This window comes from Microcebus murinus, chromosome 24, assembly GCF_040939455.1.
Source record: "Microcebus murinus isolate Inina chromosome 24, M.murinus_Inina_mat1.0, whole genome shotgun sequence".
Lineage (NCBI taxonomy): Eukaryota > Metazoa > Chordata > Mammalia > Primates > Cheirogaleidae > Microcebus > Microcebus murinus.
This window is the reverse complement of record NC_134127.1, coordinates 3129831-3151282: the sequence shown is the minus strand read 5'-3', so window position 1 is coordinate 3151282 and position 21452 is coordinate 3129831. Positions and strand designations below refer to the sequence as shown.

Sequence of the window (21452 nt, the reverse complement as noted above, 5' to 3'; positions counted from 1 at the left end):
ACACTTCTGTCTTGACAACAGGAAAAAAAAAAAATAGAAAAACGGGAGAGAATATTGTAAAACCTGGCTGCATCAAGGAATACAATGCCCACATGAAAGGTGTTGACCATGGGGATCAATTCTTTTTGTGAAATGGACAAAAAAAGTAGTGCTATACCTTATAAACTGTGGACTTTTCAATTCATTTATAGAGTTCAACGTCCTCAATGAACAAGCAAAAAATGAAGTATAAACAGTTTCTGCTATCGGTGGCGAGACTGGATAACGGATGACAATGATGAAGGCTCTCCGGAACCAGAGACAAATCTGTCCAGCCCTTCCCCTGGGGCTGTAAGGAGAGCACCTCGTAAAGATCCACCCAAAAGGTTGTCAGGTGATCTGAAGCAGCGTGAACCTACGTGTATTCCAGCGAGTGGAAAGAAAAAATTTCCTACGAGAGCCTGCAGAGTTTGTGCCGCCCATGGAAAAAGGAGCACATCTAGATACTTATGTAAATTTCGTCTGGTCCCTCTTCGTAGAGGAAAATGTTTTACGTGGTACCATACGTTAAAAAAGTACTAGGAACTTTGTTTAATTAGTTGTTTGTTTAATTGTTTTTGTAAATAAAAATGTTATAATTATTGAAAAACAAGACCTAAAGTGCATTATGATCTGTAGTTATGATGATTTAAATAATATGCAGTTTGCCCCAAAACATGCAGTCTCTGGCGTTTGTCTTAGAGATTTCTATGCGGTCCGAAATTAAGAGACTTCTGTGCCCTAGACAACCATACACCCAAGAACAGATGCATTTAAATGGGTAAAAAGAATAACTGGACTGTCATCTTACACCATATGCAAAAATTAACTCAAAATAGATTTAATATTTACACTTAAATATAAGCCAAAACTATAACCTGTGTTTAAAAAGTAGGCAGAAACTTTCTCAATATTTTGGCAATGATTTCTTGAATATGACATCAAAAGTACAGGCAACAAAATCAGAAATAGACAGGTAGGACTATATCAGACTAAAAAGGTTTTGCACAACAAAGGAAAAAGTCAACAAAACAAAAAGGAATGGGATAAAATATTTGCAAGCCATATGATAATTCTGATAAGGAGTTAATATGTAAACTATATATAAAAATCACATACAACTCAATAAAAAGCTCATACAACTCAATAGTAAAATAACAGTAAAATAACAATAACAGTAAATACCATATTTTATAATGGACAATGGATCCAAGTAGACATTATTCCAAAGAAGACACAGATATAGCTAACTGATATATGAAAAGGTGCTCAGCATCACCAATCACCAGGAAAGTGTAAATCAAAAGTATAAAGAGCTATCATCTCACACCAGTTAAGATGATTATTATAAAAAAGACAAGAGAAAACAAGTGCTTAGGAAATGTAAATAAGTATAACTGTTGATGGGAATGTAGATTGGTACAGCCACTATGGAAAATAGTAGGGAGGTTCCTGAAAAAATTATAAATGGAATTACCATATGATACAGCATTCACGCTAAGGGGTATATATCCCTAGGAAATAAAAGTCAGAAATATCTGTACTCCCATGTTTATTGCAGCATTATCCACAGTAGCCAAAATAAGAAATCAACCTCAGTGTCCATCATTGGATGAATGGATAACGAAAATGTGGTATATGTATATATACACAAAGGAATACTACTCGGCCATAAAAATGAAATCCTATCATTTATGACAACATGGAAGAAACTGGATAACATTATGTTAAATGAAATAAGCGAGACGCAGGAAGGCAAATCCTGCATTATCTCACTCATATACAGATTCTAAAAATGCTGATCTCATAGAAGTTGATAGTAGAATAGTGGTTACCAGAGATGGAGGAGAGAAGAAGGGTGGGGGAGATGGGCAGAAGTTGGTCAATGGATACAATATTACAGTTAGAGAAGAGAAGTAAGTTCTGGTGTTTTATTGCACAGTAGGGTAACTATGGTTAAAAGTATTGCAATTTCAAAACAGAAGAGAGGATTTTGAATGCTCTCATTACAAAAAAAATGATAAATATTTGAGATTATGGATATACTGATAACTTGATCAGTATATACTGATGACTTGATCATTACACAAAGTTTACATGTATCAAAATATCACATTGTATCCCATATCTGTGTACAATTATTATGTATCAATCAAAAATAAAACAAAACTAAAAAAAATAAAGATAGAACTGCCATATGATTCAGAAATCTCTCTTCTTGGTATATATCAAAAGAAAATAAAATCAGTATGCTAAAGAGACATGGGTACTCTCATGTTCATGAATGAAACTGGAGGACATTATGTTAAGTGAAATAAACCAGGAAAAGAAAGCTAAATTCCACATATTTTCCCTATATGTGGAAGCTAAAAAAAAGTTGATCTCATAGAAGAAAGAAGTAGAAGAGAGGATATTAGAGTCTGGGAAGAGTAGGGAGAAGGGGAGGGTAGGCAGAGATTTGCTAAATGATACAAATTTACAGCTAGATAGGGGGAAGAGGTCCTAATGTATATACTACTGTAGGATGACACTAGTTAACAATAATATATAGTTTCAAATAGCTATGAGGATAGTGAAAGTTTCCAACACAAGCAAATGATAAATGTTTGAGATGGTGAATATTCTAAATACCCTGATTTGATTAATATACCTTATATGTATGGAAAATCACTGTATACTCTATGAATATGCACAATTATTATTTGTCAGTTAAAAATGAAAAAACTAAAATATTTTTTTGTAAAAGAACAAAAATGATAGGGAAACAGACATAATTGATTTTTTTTTTATTTCAGGATATTATGGAGGTACCAACATTTGAGGGAAAATGAAATGACAGACACTTTGAGTTCTATGGGCACTCCATCTACAAAACTGGTAATAAATATTGTAGATATTGTAAATAATGTGTGCATGACTATTAAAGCAATCACTTGTATTGCTTTGGTTGGAAAATATATTACTGTGGCAAATAAGAAAAACACATTTAAATAAGCAAATGACCAAATACTGAAATTCTTATTACCCGTAATTTCTGATAACTTTAAACCACAGTCTTTTAAAAGCAAAAATTAAAATATGCATGAATATGAAGCATAAAATTATAGATATGAATGTATATACACAATTTGATGGCTATAGACTTGACAGTCACCTATTCATTGGCACTCATTATGTCTGTGGAGAAACTTTTGCTAATAAGTCATCTTTACAATCTTTCCAGAAACCAGGACAAAATATAAAGTAGTAAATTAACTGAAGGCACATGGAAAAAAGTAGGAAAGAAAATACTGATTTCTTGAATCCTTGGTGTTTTGCTTTCTCCAAGAAATTATAAAGATATAAGAATAAATTGTCCCTTTCTCAAACTGCTTGGATGGGGGAAGGGGATTGATAAATATATTATGGTATATATTCATATAATAGAAAACAATAAACAATTTAATTTACTGTTACATGCATGAATATGAAATAATATTTTAAAATTATGCTCTGTTAATAAGGCAAGTTGTATGCATTAGAGAATTTAAAGTTTAAAACATTCAAAGCAATACTCCACGTTGTTTATGAATACACATATATGTAGCAAAAGCATTAAAAAATGCGTGGGAATGATAAGACTGAACTCAAGATAGTGTTTATATCTAAGGAAGGAGATGGTGCAGAGAAAAGAGATTAGGTCAAGGAAAATTACACACCGAATTTCAAATGCATCTGTTTTATTCATTTAAAATGCGTGTGTGCACGTATAAAGCTAATATGGCAATATGTTTAATATTTGTTAAAGATAGAAGTGTTCAAAATATTTTAGAAACTGTTCCAATGTTTCAAATGCTTCCTAATAAAAACATCTTACAATCAATAAAAATGGTAATTTTTTCATTTGCAACAACATGAATGAACCTGGAGGAAATTATACTCAGTGGAACATGCCATGCCCAGAAAGACAACTGTAGCATGATCTCACTTATAAATGGAATCCAAAAATGCTAAACTTATAGAAGCATAGAATAGAATGGCAGGTACCAGGGACTGGGGGAGGGGGAACTGGGGAAAGGAGAGATCTTGATTAAAGGATACAAAGTTTCAGTTAGACAGAGGAATAAGCTTTTGTAATTTATTGCACAGAATGGCGACTATAATAAATAATAACTCATTGCATATTTCTAAGTTGGGGGGAATAAAGACAAGTTGGTTAAGGGGCACAAAAATATAGTTAGATAGAAAGAATAAATTTTAGTATTAAATAGTATAGTAGGAAAATTATGGTTAATAATTTATTGTATATTTTTAAATAGCTAGAAGAATTGCAATATTCCCAACACAAAGATAAATGTGTAAGGTTATGGATATCCCAGTCATCCTGATTTGATCATTATATATTCTATAAAGGTATCAAAAATAACATGTACCCCCCAAATATGCACAACTACTATACATCAATTGTAAAATTGCTTTAAAAGTTGATTTTAATGTTTTCACCACAAAAAATAAGACGTGAGATGATGGATTTCTTAGTTTGATTTAATCATTCCACAGTATAAACATACATCAAATATTACATTATATCCCATAAATATATAAAAGTGTTTGTTAATTAAAAATAAAACTTAAAATGGCCAGTGCAAACATGCTCGACATCATCAAAATCATCGAGGACGAGGAAATGCAAATTAAAATCACCATAAAACCATTAGAATAGCTAAGATTTTAGAAGATGACAATATCAAATTTTGGTGTAGATATGGAGGAAATAAATGTTTCGTATGTTACTGATAGGAGAGTAAAATGCTACAACTACTCTGGAAAATATTTTGGCAGCCTCTCATAAACATCCATACCTAGCAATTGTACTTTTGCAAATTAGGAGTAATGGCCCACTTCCGTTGACAGTGCAACTTTCTATTAGCAGGTGAATGGAAAAGTAGATTGTGGCATTTCCACACAATCAAGTATGCTCAACATAAAAAGGGAGAAACTATTGTAACATAAAACAACATGAAAGAATTTTAAAACACGATACTGGGAGGAAAAAGCCAGAAACAAAAAAATATGCTGTGTCACTTTATTTATATGACTTTCTATGTCAGGCAAAACTGACACAATCAAAACTTTCCCAGGGAGGAGTAGAGGTGGAAATGACTGCAGAGGGGTACGAGTGAAGTTTGGGGGACAACAAAAAGAATCTTAATTGTACCAATGTTTATACATATTTGTCTAAACTCATCAGCCTGTACACGTAAATGGGTACATTTTATGGATGTGGATTACTTCTATCCCTTTTGAGGGAGAGGCAAAGATATACATTGTAACCAAAATGTCTGAAAAAAAATCTATAATCGGGAAGTGGGCAGGTGGAAGGGGGGTGGAGGGAAGGGTATGTACTTACACAGTGGGTGCGGTGCGCACCACCTGGACGCTGGACACGCTAGAAGGTCTGGCATGGTGGGGTGGGGGAGTAGGGGCAGGGGCAAGATATGTAACCCTAACAATATTTGTACCCCCATAATATGAGGTAATTAAAAAATTTAAAAAAATTAAAACTAAAAAAAGACAAAGAAAAAATCAGATGTTGGCAAGGATGCAGAGAAAAGAGAACTCTTACACACTCTTGGTGGGAAGGTAAATGAGTATAACCTCCATGAAAAACACTATGGAGATTTCTCAAAGAACTAAAATAGAACTACCATAGGATCCAGCAATACCCTTACTGGCTATCTACCCAGAGGAAAAGAAATCATTATATCAAAAAGATATCTGCATTTCTATGTTTATCGCAGCATTATTCACAATAGCAAAGATATGCAATCAACATAATTGCCCATCAACAGAGGACTGGATAAAGAAAATATGGTATATAAAAGCAGCAGAATACTATTCAGCCATAAAGAAGAATGAAATCGTGTCTTTTTCAGCAACATGGATAGAACTCAAGGCCATTATCTTAAGTGAAACAACTCAGACACAGAAAGACAAATACTGCATGTTCTCACTTACCAGTGTGAGCTAATAATGGGTACACATGGGAGCAGAGTGTGAAATGATGGAAAAAGGAGATCCAGAGGGGTAGGGGGGTGGGAGCAGCAGATGGTGGGAATTGCTTGGTGGTACAATGCGTGTTACTTCAGAGATGGACGCACTGAAGGCCTTGATGTCACCACAATGAAATACATCACTATAGCAAAACTGCACTTGTACCCCATGAATATATACAAATTAAAAAATGTAAAAAAAAAAAAAGAGTAAAGAGGGAGGACTCATTCTACCAAATAAACGCAATACAAAAATGTAGCAATTAAAACAATGTGACATGGGTACAAGTTATTCAGACTTAAATATGTAACAAACCCAAATATCTATTTCTGCCTATTTTGTAATCAAGAAAATTTATGATATCAGCAATATTGTTGCAAATACTGAATTATATTGAAGCATTTTACCCTAGGCCTTTTGAATTCATTGTATTTTCAGGCCTTTGTCATTAAGTGAATTATCAAAATCACCTAGTGTTCAGATTGCAATATTAACACAATGTGTCTCCCTGTACTAGTGATTCCATTGTGAAGTAATATTCTAAAGGGCATGTGATGGGTTGCTGACACATTAATCTTCAATAAGATAATTATAAAATGCCCAAAAGTTAAGCATAGATCTGGAAAGAATTTATATATTTAGCCTGGAACTCAAAAGCTTATTCTAGGCTCCTCTTTTTCTCATCATCAATAGTTTTTTGTGGTCCATTTTAATTATGTTCAAAACTCATCCACCTCTAAAACCTAGACAGAATTTTTCTTTATGTATTTCAATATAATTTCACTTATTGTCAATATTCTGCATCACATTCAGTCATATTTGAATTATATAACATTTATGAAAAAGATGAACTACAACAACAAATTTATTAATCAATTTTTCTTGTTATCACTTACTTCTGGAGTACCACAATCACAGACTTCACCTTCCTCCACTTTATTATTGCCACAGACTGATGCCCGTTGCCGTTGCATTGGTGGCTTATTTTGAAGACATCTAGCACCCACATTTGAAGTAAAATGTTTAAAGTCACTCAAACTGCAACTGCTGAATCTCTTCACACCACTGGATTTCCTAAAGATGAATCCATATAATGTCATTGGCAGTGTGCTTCTGCAAACACAACTCTATATTATATAAATTAATTTCAAAATGTTTTTTTGTTTTTTTTTTTTGAAACAAGGTCTCACTATGTCACCCAGGCTGGAGTGTGCAGTGTGTGATTATAGCTGATACAGCCTCCAACCCCTGGCCTCAAGCAATCCTCCTGAATAGCTGGGACTATAGGCGAGTGCCACTATATTCAGTTAATATTTTTTTATAACTTTTTATAGAGACAGGGTTTCGCTGTGTTGACCAGGCAGATATCAAAATCCTGGCCTCAAGCGATCCTCCTGCCTTGGCCTCCCAAAGTGCTGAGATTACAGGCATGAGCTACCAGCCTCAAAAGGTTAATGTTTATAATAAGTGCTTATATACCAAAAGATAAACAAAGTTGATAAACCACTGTCTAAACTAACCAAGAAAAAAATAAAAAGGAAAAAAAAAACCCAAATAATCCAAATAAATAAAAACAGAAACAAAAAGAGAAGGCATAACAACTAATACTAAGAAATACACAGGGTCATTAGAGACTATTACGAACAACTACTTGCCAACAAATTGGAAAACCTAGAGGAAATCCATAAATTCCTAGGCCCATATGATCTCCATAGATTGAACAGGAAGAAATAAGAAAACTGTACAGACCAATACTGAGCAAAGAGCTTAAATCAGTAATAAAAAGCCTACCACCACCAACAAAAAAAAATCCCATAAGCACCTGGCATTACTCCTGATTTCTACCAAACAGGTACAGAAGAACTAACACCAATTCTTCTCAAACTATTCCAAAAATAGGAAGAGAATTGTTCCTAACTCTTTCTTGAGGTCAGCATTATCTTGATCTCAAAACTAGATAAGTACACAAATACCATCAACAATAACAACAAAAACCACAGGCCAATATCCCAGGTCAACATAGACGCGAAAATCGCAAAAGAAAATACTGCAAACTGAATCCAACAACACATCAAAAAGATAATACGCCATAATCAACTGAGATTTATACCAAGGATGCAAAGATGGTTCAACATATGCAAATCAATAAAATGATACATCACATCAACAGAAAGAGGGACAACAACCATATAATCATCTCAATAGATGCAGAAAAACCATTTGATAAAATTCAAATGTCTTCATTATAAATACTGTCAACCAATTAGGTATAGAAAAAACATACCTCTACATAATGAAGGCCATATATTACAAACCCACAGCTAATATCCTACTGAATGGGAAAGAACTAAAAGCCTTTCCTTTAATGACTGGACAAGACAAGGATGCCCACTTTCATCACTCCTCTTAACATAATACTAAAGATCCTAGCCAGAGTAGTTAATCAAGAGAAAGAAATAAAAGGCATCCAAATTGGAGAAAAAAAAAAGTCAAATTTTCCTCTTTGTAGACAACTTGCTTTTATGCATAGAAAAACCTAAAGACTCCACCAAAAAACCCTAAAAACTGATAAATGAATTCAGTAAAACTACAGAATTCAAAATCAACACAAAAATTATTAGCATATCTATACACCAATAACTAGCCAAATAACAAATCAAGAAAGCAATCCCTTTTACAACAGCTACAAAAAATACCTAGACATAAATTGAATCAAAGAGGTGAAAATCTTCTACAAAAAAACCTAAACAATATGATTAAAGAGGACACTAACACATGGAAAGACACTGCATGTGCATGGAAAATAATTAATATTGCTATAATGACCATATTACTCAAATCAATCTACAGATTCAATGCAATCCCTATCAAAATACCAATGATATTATTCACATAAATAGAAAAAGCAATCCTAACATTTGTATGGAACCATAGATCTACCATTTGATCCAGCAATACCACTATTGGGCATCTATCCAAAAGAACAAAAGATATTCTATAAAAAAGACATCTGCCCTCGAATGTTTATAGCAGCACAATTCATAATTGCAAAGATGTGGAAACAACCCAAGTGCCCATCAATTCATGAGTGGATTAATAACATGTGGTACATGTATACCATGGAGTACTAGTCAGCCATAAGAAACAATGGTGATATACCACATCTTGTATTTTCCTGGATAGAGCTGGAACCCATTCTACTAAGTGAAGTATCCCAAGAATGGAAAAATAAGCACCACATGTACTCACCAGCAAATTGGTATTAACTGATCAACACCTAAGTGCACATATAGGAATAACATATATCAGGCGTCAGGCAGATAGTAGGGGGGAGAAAGGGATGGCTATATATATACATAACGAGTGCGATGTGCACCGTCTGGTGGATGGACATGCTTGAAGCTCCGACTTGGGGGAAGGGGGGACAGGGGCAATATATGTAACTTAGACATTTGTACATCCATAATATGCTAAAATAAAAAAAATAAAAAAAAGAACAAAGCTGGAGGCATGATGATACTTATCTTCAAAATATACTACAGAGCTGTAGCAACAAAATCAGAATGGTGGTCGAGAACAGAAATGCCAACTATAAATCCATCTATTTATAGCCAACTGATCTTTTCCAAAGGTATTAAGAACATACATTAGTGCTGAAAATAACTGAATATCCACATACAGAAGAATAAAATCAGATCCCCCATATCTGACTATGTATTACACAATAATAAAATTCAAAATCAAGTAAATACTAAACATAAGGCCAAAAACTATAAAACTACTAGGAGAAAACATGGAGAAAATATTTCAGGACACTGTTCTAGGCAATGACTTTATGGCTAAGACTTTGAAAGCATACACAACAGAAACAAAAATAGACAAATGGAACTGTATTAAAATAAAAATCCTCTTCTGCACAGCAAAGGAAACCATCAACAGACTGAGGAGACAAACTATAGGATAGGATAAAGTATTTGGAAACTATTCATCTGACAGGGGGATATTATCCAGAATATAAACGTACCTCAAAAGTCTCAAAAGCGAAGAATCAAATAATACCACTTAAAAGGCAAAGGATATGTACAGATATTTCTCAAAAGAATACATACAAATGGCCAACAAGTATATGAAAAATTCTCAATATCACTAATCATTTGGAAAAATTCTAATTTTAATCAAAACTGTAATGAGATAGCATCTCACTCCAGTTAGAATAGCTATCATAAAAAAGACAAAAAATAACAAATACCAGTGATGATATAAAAAAAATGGAACTCTGGAATGTAAATTACTATAGCCATTATGGAAAAAAAAAAGTATGAAGGTTTCTAAAAAAACTAAAAATAGTACTACCACATGATCCAGCAATCTCATTACTGTGTATTTATTCAAAAGAAAGGAAACCAGTGTATCGAAAAGATACCTGCAACTCCATGTTTATTGCAGCACTATTCAAAATAGCCAAGATATGGAATCCACATAAATGTCTATTAAACAGAATGAAATTCCATCACATGCAGCAATGTGTATAGAACTGGACATCATTCTGTGAAGTGAAATAAGCCAGGAAAATACTAATTACGTGTTCTCACTCCTCATGTGGGAGTTTGAAAAGTTGATCTCATGGAGGTAGAGAGTAGAAAGGTGGTTTCCAAAGGCCAGGAAGGGTGGGGAAATACATGAAGAGAGGTTGATTTTTGAGTAGTTACAGTGAAAGAATAGCAAAGAAGGGTTACTAGAGTTAACAATAATTTACTCTGTATTTCAAAATAGCTAGACTACAAGATCTAATATGCTCCCAGTACAAAGAAATGATAAAGGTACGAGGTGACAGATATTCTGAACTCATGATTTGATCATTACACATTGTACACATATATCAAAATATCACCACATATACCCCATAAATATGTATAATTATTAGGTTTCCGTAAATATTTTTTCAACAATAAATGTAGAGTATTACCTCAAAATTATATATTGGAAAGAGTACTGACATGTAAGAATGAAGAATGTACAAATACATACTAATGTTCTCTTGCTACTTAATTTAAGCTAATGCCAATATATTAACTCTCTTCTATAAGAAGTGTAGAGAACAGAACAGAGCTTTGGAATTAGATAAACTTGTTGACTGATACTGACTCTATGACTTAGGCAAAGTGATTAAATTCCCTAAGTGTCAGTTTTCTCATCTATATTATAGGGATAATACCCATCTACTTCATAGTGTTGTAGTGAGGATTAGATATTATTAAATAAGTAAAGTGCAAAATTCAACTCTCTGGCTTATAATAGGTTCCCAATAAATAAATTACTGGTTGTAGCACTGATACCTGCTGAAGTTTGGTCACCAATTAACTTATGTATCCAATGTAGAGTCACTAAGGCTAGGTATACTCCAGGGATGTTTCCATAAACACATTAAATAGAAATAATAATACTTTATTTATATGCCTTCTTTGAGAATGAACATAATGTGTGATATATACTACATAAATTCAAGTTACAGATATATAGTATTGTTAGATTTTGTAAAAACTGAGGTAACACCCTACATATATCACCACAATTTGTAAGAAATTGAAGATTATATTTGAAATCATATTAAACATTATTTTTTTTATAAAGTACCATACGATTCTAAAGGTTTATTAACAGAGATTCAAAACCCAGGCCTGCCACAAACTAGCTACCTAAGTAAGGGTAATTATCTTTTTATAACTCAGTTCTCATCTGTAAGAATGGGAATAGTAGGATCTGCCCTACAGAGATGTGAGAATCAAATGAGTTAATATATGTAAAGTGCCTGGAATGGTCTCTAGCACATAGTAAGTACAATGTAATATTTGTTAACCTTATTATCATCAATATGCTAGGCTTTGAGTGACCTACATAAAGCATCTTGTCATAGCACACTTGAGAATAGTTGGTCACATGAATAGTAAGCCCAGACTATTTATTCTCTATTGTGTGATTTATCTATATGGATATATATACCAATTATATATCCATATATGGATATGTATGTGTACATATATGGATATGTGTATATACACATATAATTCCTTTTAGAGCTAATTTATATTATACTTATGTGTATGTGTGTGTGTGTATGCATGTATATGTTTGAGTTTGAGCTATTTTTAAAATATAAGATTTAACCATTAGGAGGTGCTTAGAAGTAACCATGAAAATAATGTTTTCAAAAGTTAATTCCTTATTCTCACTTTTAACTTTTGATTGTTCTTCAGTAATGAATAGCTTATACCTATCACAGGCTATTACAAACAGAAAAACAGTAAAACACTAAAGACACCTGCAGTAGCTTGTCTGATATACTATTTTGAGAATATCGGAAAATATACAAATCATTGTAGCTAATCCATCACATAATTAAAGAATTTTACAGTTTAGAAACATTTTCCCATTTTGTTTTCTCATTTTATTCTTATATAACCATGTGAACTAAGAGAATAGGCAAAATTATTTCCACTTAAAGATGAGAAAAGTAAATCTAAGCAAAGTCAAGTAATTTCTCCAGTCATATAAATATTATACGTATATTTTTACTGACCAACAATGGTTTTATTATACTTGTAAGATAGCTCTATTCAAAACTGCTTTCAAAAGTAAAGTTCTTTCTCATAAACTAAAATAGCATATGCTATTCAGATTAATAAAATGTAGTATATGTACACCATGTAGTACTACTCACTCATAAAAAAGATGATTTTTTGCCTTTTGCAATGATTTGGGTGGAACTAGAGACCATTCTCCCAAGTGAAGTATCTCAATAATGGAAAAATATTATATATTGAATGTTGGTCTCCAACTAGGACTTCTTATTCTTTTGGATGTTGATTTATTCACAATATCAAACTATTCTAAAATCAAACTAAAAGATTTTGTCCAAAGCAAAGGCCACTTATCATGGCCTTCTGACATATTTTTAAAGGTCCTTATGAAGTGTGTTCATAAAATACACATCCTAAGGAAAACTGTTTTGCTAATGTATAATGCGGACTGGGTTTGTTATCCTTGGCTATCTTTAATGGTACATCTTCCTCCATACGACTCTTACGTTTAAAGTTACATGTTTATATTTTGTAATGAACTTGGTCCATTTATAGCTGCTTTGTGCTATATAAATACTAAAAATTTTCCCTTCGAATATTTAAAGCAAAATAATCATAACCAATAAATAAGTTTGTTTAAAAAACTTACATAGCATCAGGATTCATTATACAGGTGGTTTCTGAACATTGACATTTCTTTGGGTCATCATATGATATTCCCAGACTGAGTGCCAGAAGCTGGGTCACAATAACGGAAAAGGCCTCCAGAGTTGACTCCTTGGGATACTGCAACAACAATAACAACAAAAATTAGAGAACAGACAATTCATTGAAGGGTGGTAAAAATATGTTCTAATTATGAATATTTTTATTAGTTTATTAAACTCTCAGAGCAGGGACATATGGTTCCTGAACAAATGAGAAGATTCTTAAGAAGCTCTTCTTATTAAGTTTTATGGAACTGCAAACATAATGAGTCTATGCCAAGCAATGCCATAATTTAACAATCGAACACCTAACATAATTCTTAGGTAGCTACCATAACTATATAAAAGGGCTGCTTTTGATGAAGAAAATGTACATTAGACTTTTAGCTATATGGACCATAATCTTCAATTCACCCAATTTCTTACAACAGCTCTGACATTCATTTCAAACAGTCCATGCGATCTCCTCCCAGCTCATGAAGTGGCCACATAACCAAGTTACCCAATTTAAGTTGTGCTGCCCACTGCCTGCTGGGACTGTCACTGACGTAGTGACCGGTGTCAAGAGAAACCACAGAAAGCAGATCCTAGAGATAACATTCCTGGATTAGGCTGCTTGTGCATTTAACAAGTGTACAGATAACTCCCTTGCCAAAGAGAAATGGGATGCTGGTAATTCCTAGTATGCAATGACATCATGATTTCTCAAATTACCACCAAAGTTGGCATAAGATAAGGGCTAAGTTGTCAGGAATATCAAGGCACTTAATTGCTAAGGTGACAATAGCAATAATAAAGACTTTGGTGTTAATTATTTTCTTATGACAGCCCTAAAGGATGCACATAATGAACAGTAGAAAGGGAAAGCTGTGAATGAGCAACTGAAAATGCCAATAGGTGATCAGAAACTTCTGCAGCAGCACTAAAGTAACTCCTGATCTCCTGTCATTGTGGATTGACATGACTGAGGACCAAGCCCAAATCCCCCAGGTTAGGTAGGGAAAGCACTGGAATCTGAAACTTGGAATCAGAACAGTTAGAGCAACATGGACAAATATCTCCGTGCTTCCCCTGCCAGCAGAGGAAGCCCTCTCCAAACAAAAAGAAAGCCTGTGCATTAGAAAAACAAAGTTTTGACAACAATACCTGGGACATTTGTCTCACTACCCCTCACTGCCTCCAGATCCATATTAAGAATTAAATCCCAACATGGTCTTGAAGGAGAAATATAAATGTCCTGCTCTGGGAGGGGCTAATTTACACTTTGAAAGAGATTGATCAAAGAGTAAGAAAATCGAAGGCTGGACTAGAAAAAATTTATTGAAATGGGTGACTCATCTAGGATTTTGTATTTAATGTGTTGAGTCAAAGAAAAAGTCATGTTAGTATTCTACCAGGAAGGCTAACTGAAGTTGGACGTAACAATAGCCTACTGTCAGTGAGGTCAAAACACTAGAACTTCCCTGGCATACTGTATGGTTAAGAAGTGCTGAGTTTCAGGAATACAGCAATATTAAGTGACTCTATTCCATGGGTATAGAGTCACTTCTATACCAGTTGGGTAACTACCTTTAAATAAAGCTCCAGGGAGGGTTAGAAGGATATCTCCTTCACAAAGACATTAAAAAACATTTCAGTGAAAGGCACACCCAAAATCTCTCAGTTGTTGTATTTTATAGAGAGATGATGGTGGAAGATAGTGCAATGGAACGTGGTTCTCTGAAATCAATGGGAATAATGGGACCAGGAGTGGTATAGGCAATGTGGCAGGGCTTAACCAAGACATGGTAGGTGCAATCACCACAATAAGCTAGAGGGACTTAGACATGATCAAAGTTTATTGGCCCACAGGGATTGTGGTAATTATTTCAGAGACCCTAAAAATAAAAAAAAAAAATATATGCCTGATACTGGCATGATACTGAAGGTGTTCTTGACATTCTAGGTCTTGTGGCAACAACTTAACATGAGTTGCTGTGACACAGATTCCCAGCCCTAAACCAGTTCACAACCTCAGAGATTCTCAACTGAAGAGAGCACCTTTGAGGAAGAAGCCTGCCATGCAGTTGTAGGTGAAACTATGCCTATTCCCCCAAGCCTTCCCCAGAAGAACCTATGGCCATTGAAAAGAATGACTGTGCACACAAGAAAAGAAAGTATCTAGGAATTTGGGGGCTTACTGTATTCTCAGACAGAAGTGAAGGTACCCTGGAAAACTGAGTATCACCTTAGTCCACTGGTCAAAGTGGAGGCTTATGGAGGTAAGGTGTCAGTAGGGTCTTGTTTCAAGTTCATCTAACAGTGAATACAAAAGAACAGCAGATACATCCTAGAATACCAGAATTATGGCTGGAATAGAAATGCTAACACACACTGCTCCCCGACAATGCAGCAAGAGCTACTATGATACAGAAGGCCAAGGGGAAGGTCCTGGAACCACTCCCAAGATGATAAATCATAAGTCATATGGCATACCTGGGGGAAGTGCATAGATTGGTGCCACCATCAAAGTTTGAAGTTGTAGGAGTAATGGTGCGTGCGTATCACACCATCATGTAGCTTGTTTTCCTGGCATGAAGGCCAAATGAAAGGTGGAGAAAGACTAAATCATTGCAAACTTACCTTGTGGCGATGGCAAAGACACGGGATTCTCAATGTGGTATTTTTATTGAAACAAATCACCACAGCCTCTTGCAACTGATATGGAGCAAATGACCTAGAAATCCCTCCCCTTTTATCCATCAGCAGCAAAAACAATCAAGAAGAGTTTGCCTACAACAAGGGGGTAGTGGTATGGGATCAGTTACCCTGACTCATGGCTATGTCAACTGTCCTCTCCTGCTCTCTGTGACAAAACAGACCAGAGAGACCTTTATCGTTCAGCCCACAAAACATCACACCTGCTCCATTATCTTGCTGACAATATGCTTACTAGGCTTGATGTGCAGTAGCACACATATCATAAATGTTTTAGTAAAATAACTGCATGCTGGAGAGCAGGAGGTAAATTCTGCAACAGTTCAGTAGCCTACCACAGTGGCTAAGTTCCTAGGGTATGACATACCAGGGCATCTCTTCTAAAATTAGAGAAGTTTATGTACTTTATGTAGCCCACTACAACAAAAGAGGAACTATCTTTGATGGCCTTATTTGGATATCATTGCAACATATGCCATGTTTGGATGTGCTGCCTTGAATCATTTGCCATTTATTGCATTAGCAGCTCCTGGCTTGATACTTGCCCCAGTAAAGTTTGAAACCCTGACCATTAGCACAAAGTGGCCATGACCCAAATGTCTCATCATACAGTAGACGTTCTTTCATCCACAAACCATAAAGGTGGATATTCACAGTAACACCACATTGAACAGGTCTAGAAAGCACAACTGCACAAGCAGGTATCTCAGACTCCCATGGTACCAACGTGTTCCTTTTGCTGCCTCTCCCACAGCTCAACTGCTCTTTGTGACACTGAATGGACACCCGTTGTTAAAAGAGGAGGAAAAAGCATGGACTTTGTCTATGATTGTACTGGCAAGACATGACAGCAGCATCCAGAAGCGGTACCGCCGCCTTATTGAATAGACCAAGTGGGCATAAGTCCAGGCAGCACCTCTGGTTGTCCGCTTTCCTAAAGGAGATGGCCTGAGGTGCTGACTCGTGGGCAGTTGATAATGGGTTGGCTGGCTGGTCAGAAACTGGGAAAGAATAAGGTTTGTTGGTTACAAGGAAGTCTAAGGAAAAGATAAGCATATAAGTATATAAACCTCTCCTCTCATACAATATCCACTGTAGAGCCTCAAACATTACATTCATTCCTCCCTGGTCACCTCAGTGCTTACTCAAATGACCAATGAATTAAAGTCGCCATGGCTGCAGAGGGCAGCTTTACATGAGCTCAGCAAACTCCTCTTACTGAAACCGACATGGCGTTCTACACAACTAAGCACGCTGTCTGCCACCAACGTCCGACCTGCCAATCATGAGCCCCCACCACGGCACAACGCCCCGCTGGATTAGCCAGTCAACTGGAGATAGGGTTACTGCAATCGGCCACTCATCCGTTCAAGGGTGAAGACCTGTCCCCACATATTCCAGGTGCAGGTTTTCTTCGCCCGTCTTCAGTGTTTCTGCCAGCACCACAATCATGTGCTTACAGAATGGCTCCCACATCACCACACAGCATCACTTCTGACCAGGGTCACATTTTGTGGCACAGTATTTATGGAAATTGGTTCATTACTACAAGATTTACTTATCACATGTCCATAACCAAGAAGCAGCTGGCTTAATGGGAAGGTAAAATGACTGGCTAAAGACTCAATTGTGGCCCAGGTAAGTGACAGTATCCTGAGAGATGAGAAGAATGTCATTAATGATTTTATCTTTTTTTTTCTGGTCAAGTGAAGCAGTGTAATGACTTTATTAATAAAAATACCCTAAAGGAGTAGCCTAAACTTGATGCCATTTCCCCCATAGCCATTAGGCATGAGTTTGAGAGTAGAATGGGGTGATGATGGAAGTGGCTCCTCTCACTATAAAACCAAATAACTAACCTACTGAATAAATTTTTATTTTATATATTGGAGGACCCTAAGTTCAGTATATTTGCATACTAGTATCTATGAGAAGAAAACTTTTACCGGAGAACATAATCATGGCACCATTAAATTAGAAGCTCCCATTTTAGGTTCTTTTTTTTTTTTTTAATTCCATCATATTATGGGGGTACAAATGTTGTTAAGTTTACATATATTGTCTTGTCTCCCCTTCCCCCTCGAGTCAGAGCTTCAAGCATGTCCATTCGCCAGATGGTGCACATCACGCTCATTATGTAAGTATACACCCATGCCTACCTCCCTCCTCCCACCTGCCCGACACGCGATAAATGTTTGGGTTTCTTTTTTTTGACATTTTGGTTACACTTTATATTTTTGCCTCTGTCTAGGAAGGGTTACAGGTATGCCCTTTCCCTCCACAGTGCTCACCACATCCCTGAGATGTAGGTCTACACCCCCTACCCCTGAATCCCTAGTGAACACCACCACCATTTGAGCACCATAGTGTTAATCAGTCGGTACCAATTTGATGGCGAGTACATGTGGAGCCCATTTTTCTGGTCTTATGTCACCTCACTTTGATAACGGGCTTAAGCTCAATCCAGGATAGTACAAGCCATGCTAGCTCGCTGTCGTTTCTTAGAATTGAGTAATAGTCCATTATGAACATATACCAAATTTTAATTATCCACTCATGAATTGACGGGCACTTGGATTGCTTCCATGTCTTTGCAATAGTGAATTGTGCTGCCATAAACATTCGGGTGCAGATGTCTTTATAATACAACGTCTTATGCTCTTTTGGGTAGATGCCTAATAGTGCTATTGCTGGATTGAATGGTATTTCTATTTTTAGCTGTTTGAGGTATCTCCAAATTCTTTTCCACAAAGGTTTCACTAATTTGCAGTCCCACCAGCACTATAAGAGTGTTCCTGTCTCTCCACATCCTCGCCAGCATTTGTTGTTTTGGGATTTCTTGATACAGGCCAATCTCACTGGGGTTAGGTGGCATCTCACTGTGGTTTTGATTTGCATTTCTCTAATGATTAGACATGTTGAGCTTTTTTTTTTTTTTATGTTTGCAGGCCATTATTCTGTCTTCTTTGGAAAAGTTTCTGTTCATTTCCATTGCCAATTTCTTGATGGGGTTGTTTGATTTTTTCTTGTTAATTCTTTTGAGTTCTAGATAGATTCTTGTCATTAGACCTTTATCAGAAGTGTAGAGAGCAAATATTTTCTCCCATTCTGTAGGTTGTCTATTTACTCTAATGATAGTTTATTTGGCTGTGCAGAAGCTTTTTAATTTGATCAGACCCCATTTATTTTTGTTGCTGCGGTGATTGGTTTGGGGGTCTTCAAGAATTCTTTGCCTAGGCCAATGTCTGAAAGGGTTTTCCCAACATCTTCTTCTAGGATTCTTAAGGTTTCATGCCTTAGGTTTAAATCTGTTATCCATCTTGAGTGGATTTTTGTGAGAGGTGAGAGGTAGGGATCCTGATTCATTCTTCTGCAAGTGACTATCCAGTTTTCCCAGCATCCTTTATTGAGGAGAGATTCTTTTCCCCATTGTATATTTTTGTCTGCTCTTGCTCTTCACCCATGATATGATATTATACCTAGAAAACCCCATGGATTCGTCCAAGAGACTCATAGATTTGATAATGAATTCAGTAAAGTTTCCAGTTACAAAATCAATATACACAAATCAGAGGCATTCATATATGCCAAGAACTGTCAAGCCAAAACTCAAATCAAAAACACAATACCTTTTACTACAGCCCCAAAGACAATTAAATCTCTAGGAGTATATTTAACGAAAGATGCAAAAGACTTATACAAGGAGAACTATGAAACGCTTAAAAACTAAATTGTAGAAGATGTAAAAAGATGTAAAAAATTTACCTTGTTCCTGGATTGGTAGAATGAATATCGTTAAAATGTCAATATTACATAAAGTGATCTACAGAATTAATGCAATCCCCATCAAAGTACCATCATCATTCTTTACAGAGCTAGAAAAAATAATTCTTTACTTTGTATGGCATCAGAAAAAACCTCATATAGCCAAAGCAATATTAAGTAAAATGAAAAAACTGGGAGGCATCAGTCTTTCTGACTTCAAGCTGTACTATAAAGCAATAATAGTTAAATCAGCCTGGCACTGGCACAAGAACAGAAGCATCGATATTTGGAATAGGACTGAGATTCCAGAGATGAAACCATCTGCAAAGGGTAACCCATTTTAGGTTCTTTATGGCATTGAACAGACAGGCAAAGAAGGGGGTCGCTTTATGAGATAGGTAAGAGATTAAAATATTGTAAAAGTCTTTACAAAAAGAAGCTATATATCAATCAAACTGTCAATAGTGATATCTTCACCAGAGTGGTAAGATGCAAGATTATATGAATTTTCTTATATGTTCCTATGTATACTTAACAAATTTGACACGATTAACATAAATTACTTTGTCAATTTTTAAAAAGTGCTTGAACTTATATGTTTAAAAAAATTTAGAAGGATAGAAAAATATCCCAAAGAGCTACATCATTTTTCAATGATGTATTTTATTTTACTAATGACTTCTGATATATAAAACATATTTATAAATAATATAAGTAGTTAAAATACACATAAAAGTTTCTTTTAAATATTGTCAGAGTTCAAACCTCTTGAAACATTTTAAATTATTTTTATTATAGTTGTTTTTTTGTTTTTTAAGCTATTTTATCTGTAAGAATATATCCTCAGTTTTATAAGAAAAAAGCTATTTGTGTATAGGGATTTAATTACAAGTAATTTTTCATGATACACTATTCTATATATTGAGCACTGCATGTGTTTTTATGAAATTTTTATTCCACTTTAACTCCCAAACATACTGAACTGCAACAAGATACTTATTCTACAAAATATACTTCCTTCTCTGCACTTAAAAATTTTAACAGTAATGGAAAACAAATGCAATCTCTAAATGTAAACATAAATGTAAACAATAAAATACATACCATCAAGTTGGATAATTTTTAAATGTGTAAATTTTTTAAATAAGATTAAATAATTACATACCAATACAATTCCTGCAGAATAACGGGTAACACACATTTTCCCAGGAAATGTTGCTCCCACATAATGTGGATAATCCCTATATCTAAATAAATAAGTATACATTTATAATTAATTTTAATGAATAACTTAAATGTGAGAATTTCTGCTAATAATTAAAGTTGATAGCTAATAAAATGCTAGTCTTAATCAAATTAGGTTATAATCCTTACATAAGGCCTTAATTGTTCCAAATATGGAAGATGTTTTAACTAATATTAAATATTAGTATTAACCAGTTAAATATTTTTTATTTCTGAAACATATCCAATGCATGCATGTTTTTGATGCCTATACTGTTCTCATCACATTTGGTTAAGGTTAGCAAAGGCTTTCATCCAGCATTTTGATCAAAAACAATTTGCTGAGTTACAGTGACAAACAGTTTTAATGTTATGGATTAAAATCTGTCACTCCCATGTAGAAAAATTGAGCAGTTTGTCAAAGGAATGA

General features: G+C 34.9%; 1 protein-coding gene across 6 annotated transcripts in view; it reads right to left on the bottom strand.

Annotated features, from left to right (window-relative positions):
* Positions 1-21452, bottom strand: part of LOC105866636 (disintegrin and metalloproteinase domain-containing protein 32-like) — a 162704-nt gene that overhangs the window by 68039 nt on the left and 73213 nt on the right. For all 6 annotated transcript variants that reach the window (XM_075997224.1, XM_075997228.1, XM_075997226.1 and 3 more), the window contains 3 exons: positions 20964-21045; positions 13279-13415; positions 6948-7125 (listed from right to left, as the gene is read on the bottom strand). In XM_075997224.1, coding sequence (XP_075853339.1) covers positions 6948-7125; positions 13279-13415; positions 20964-21045 — 397 coding nt within the window. The remainder of the gene's footprint in view (positions 1-6947; positions 7126-13278; positions 13416-20963; positions 21046-21452) is intronic.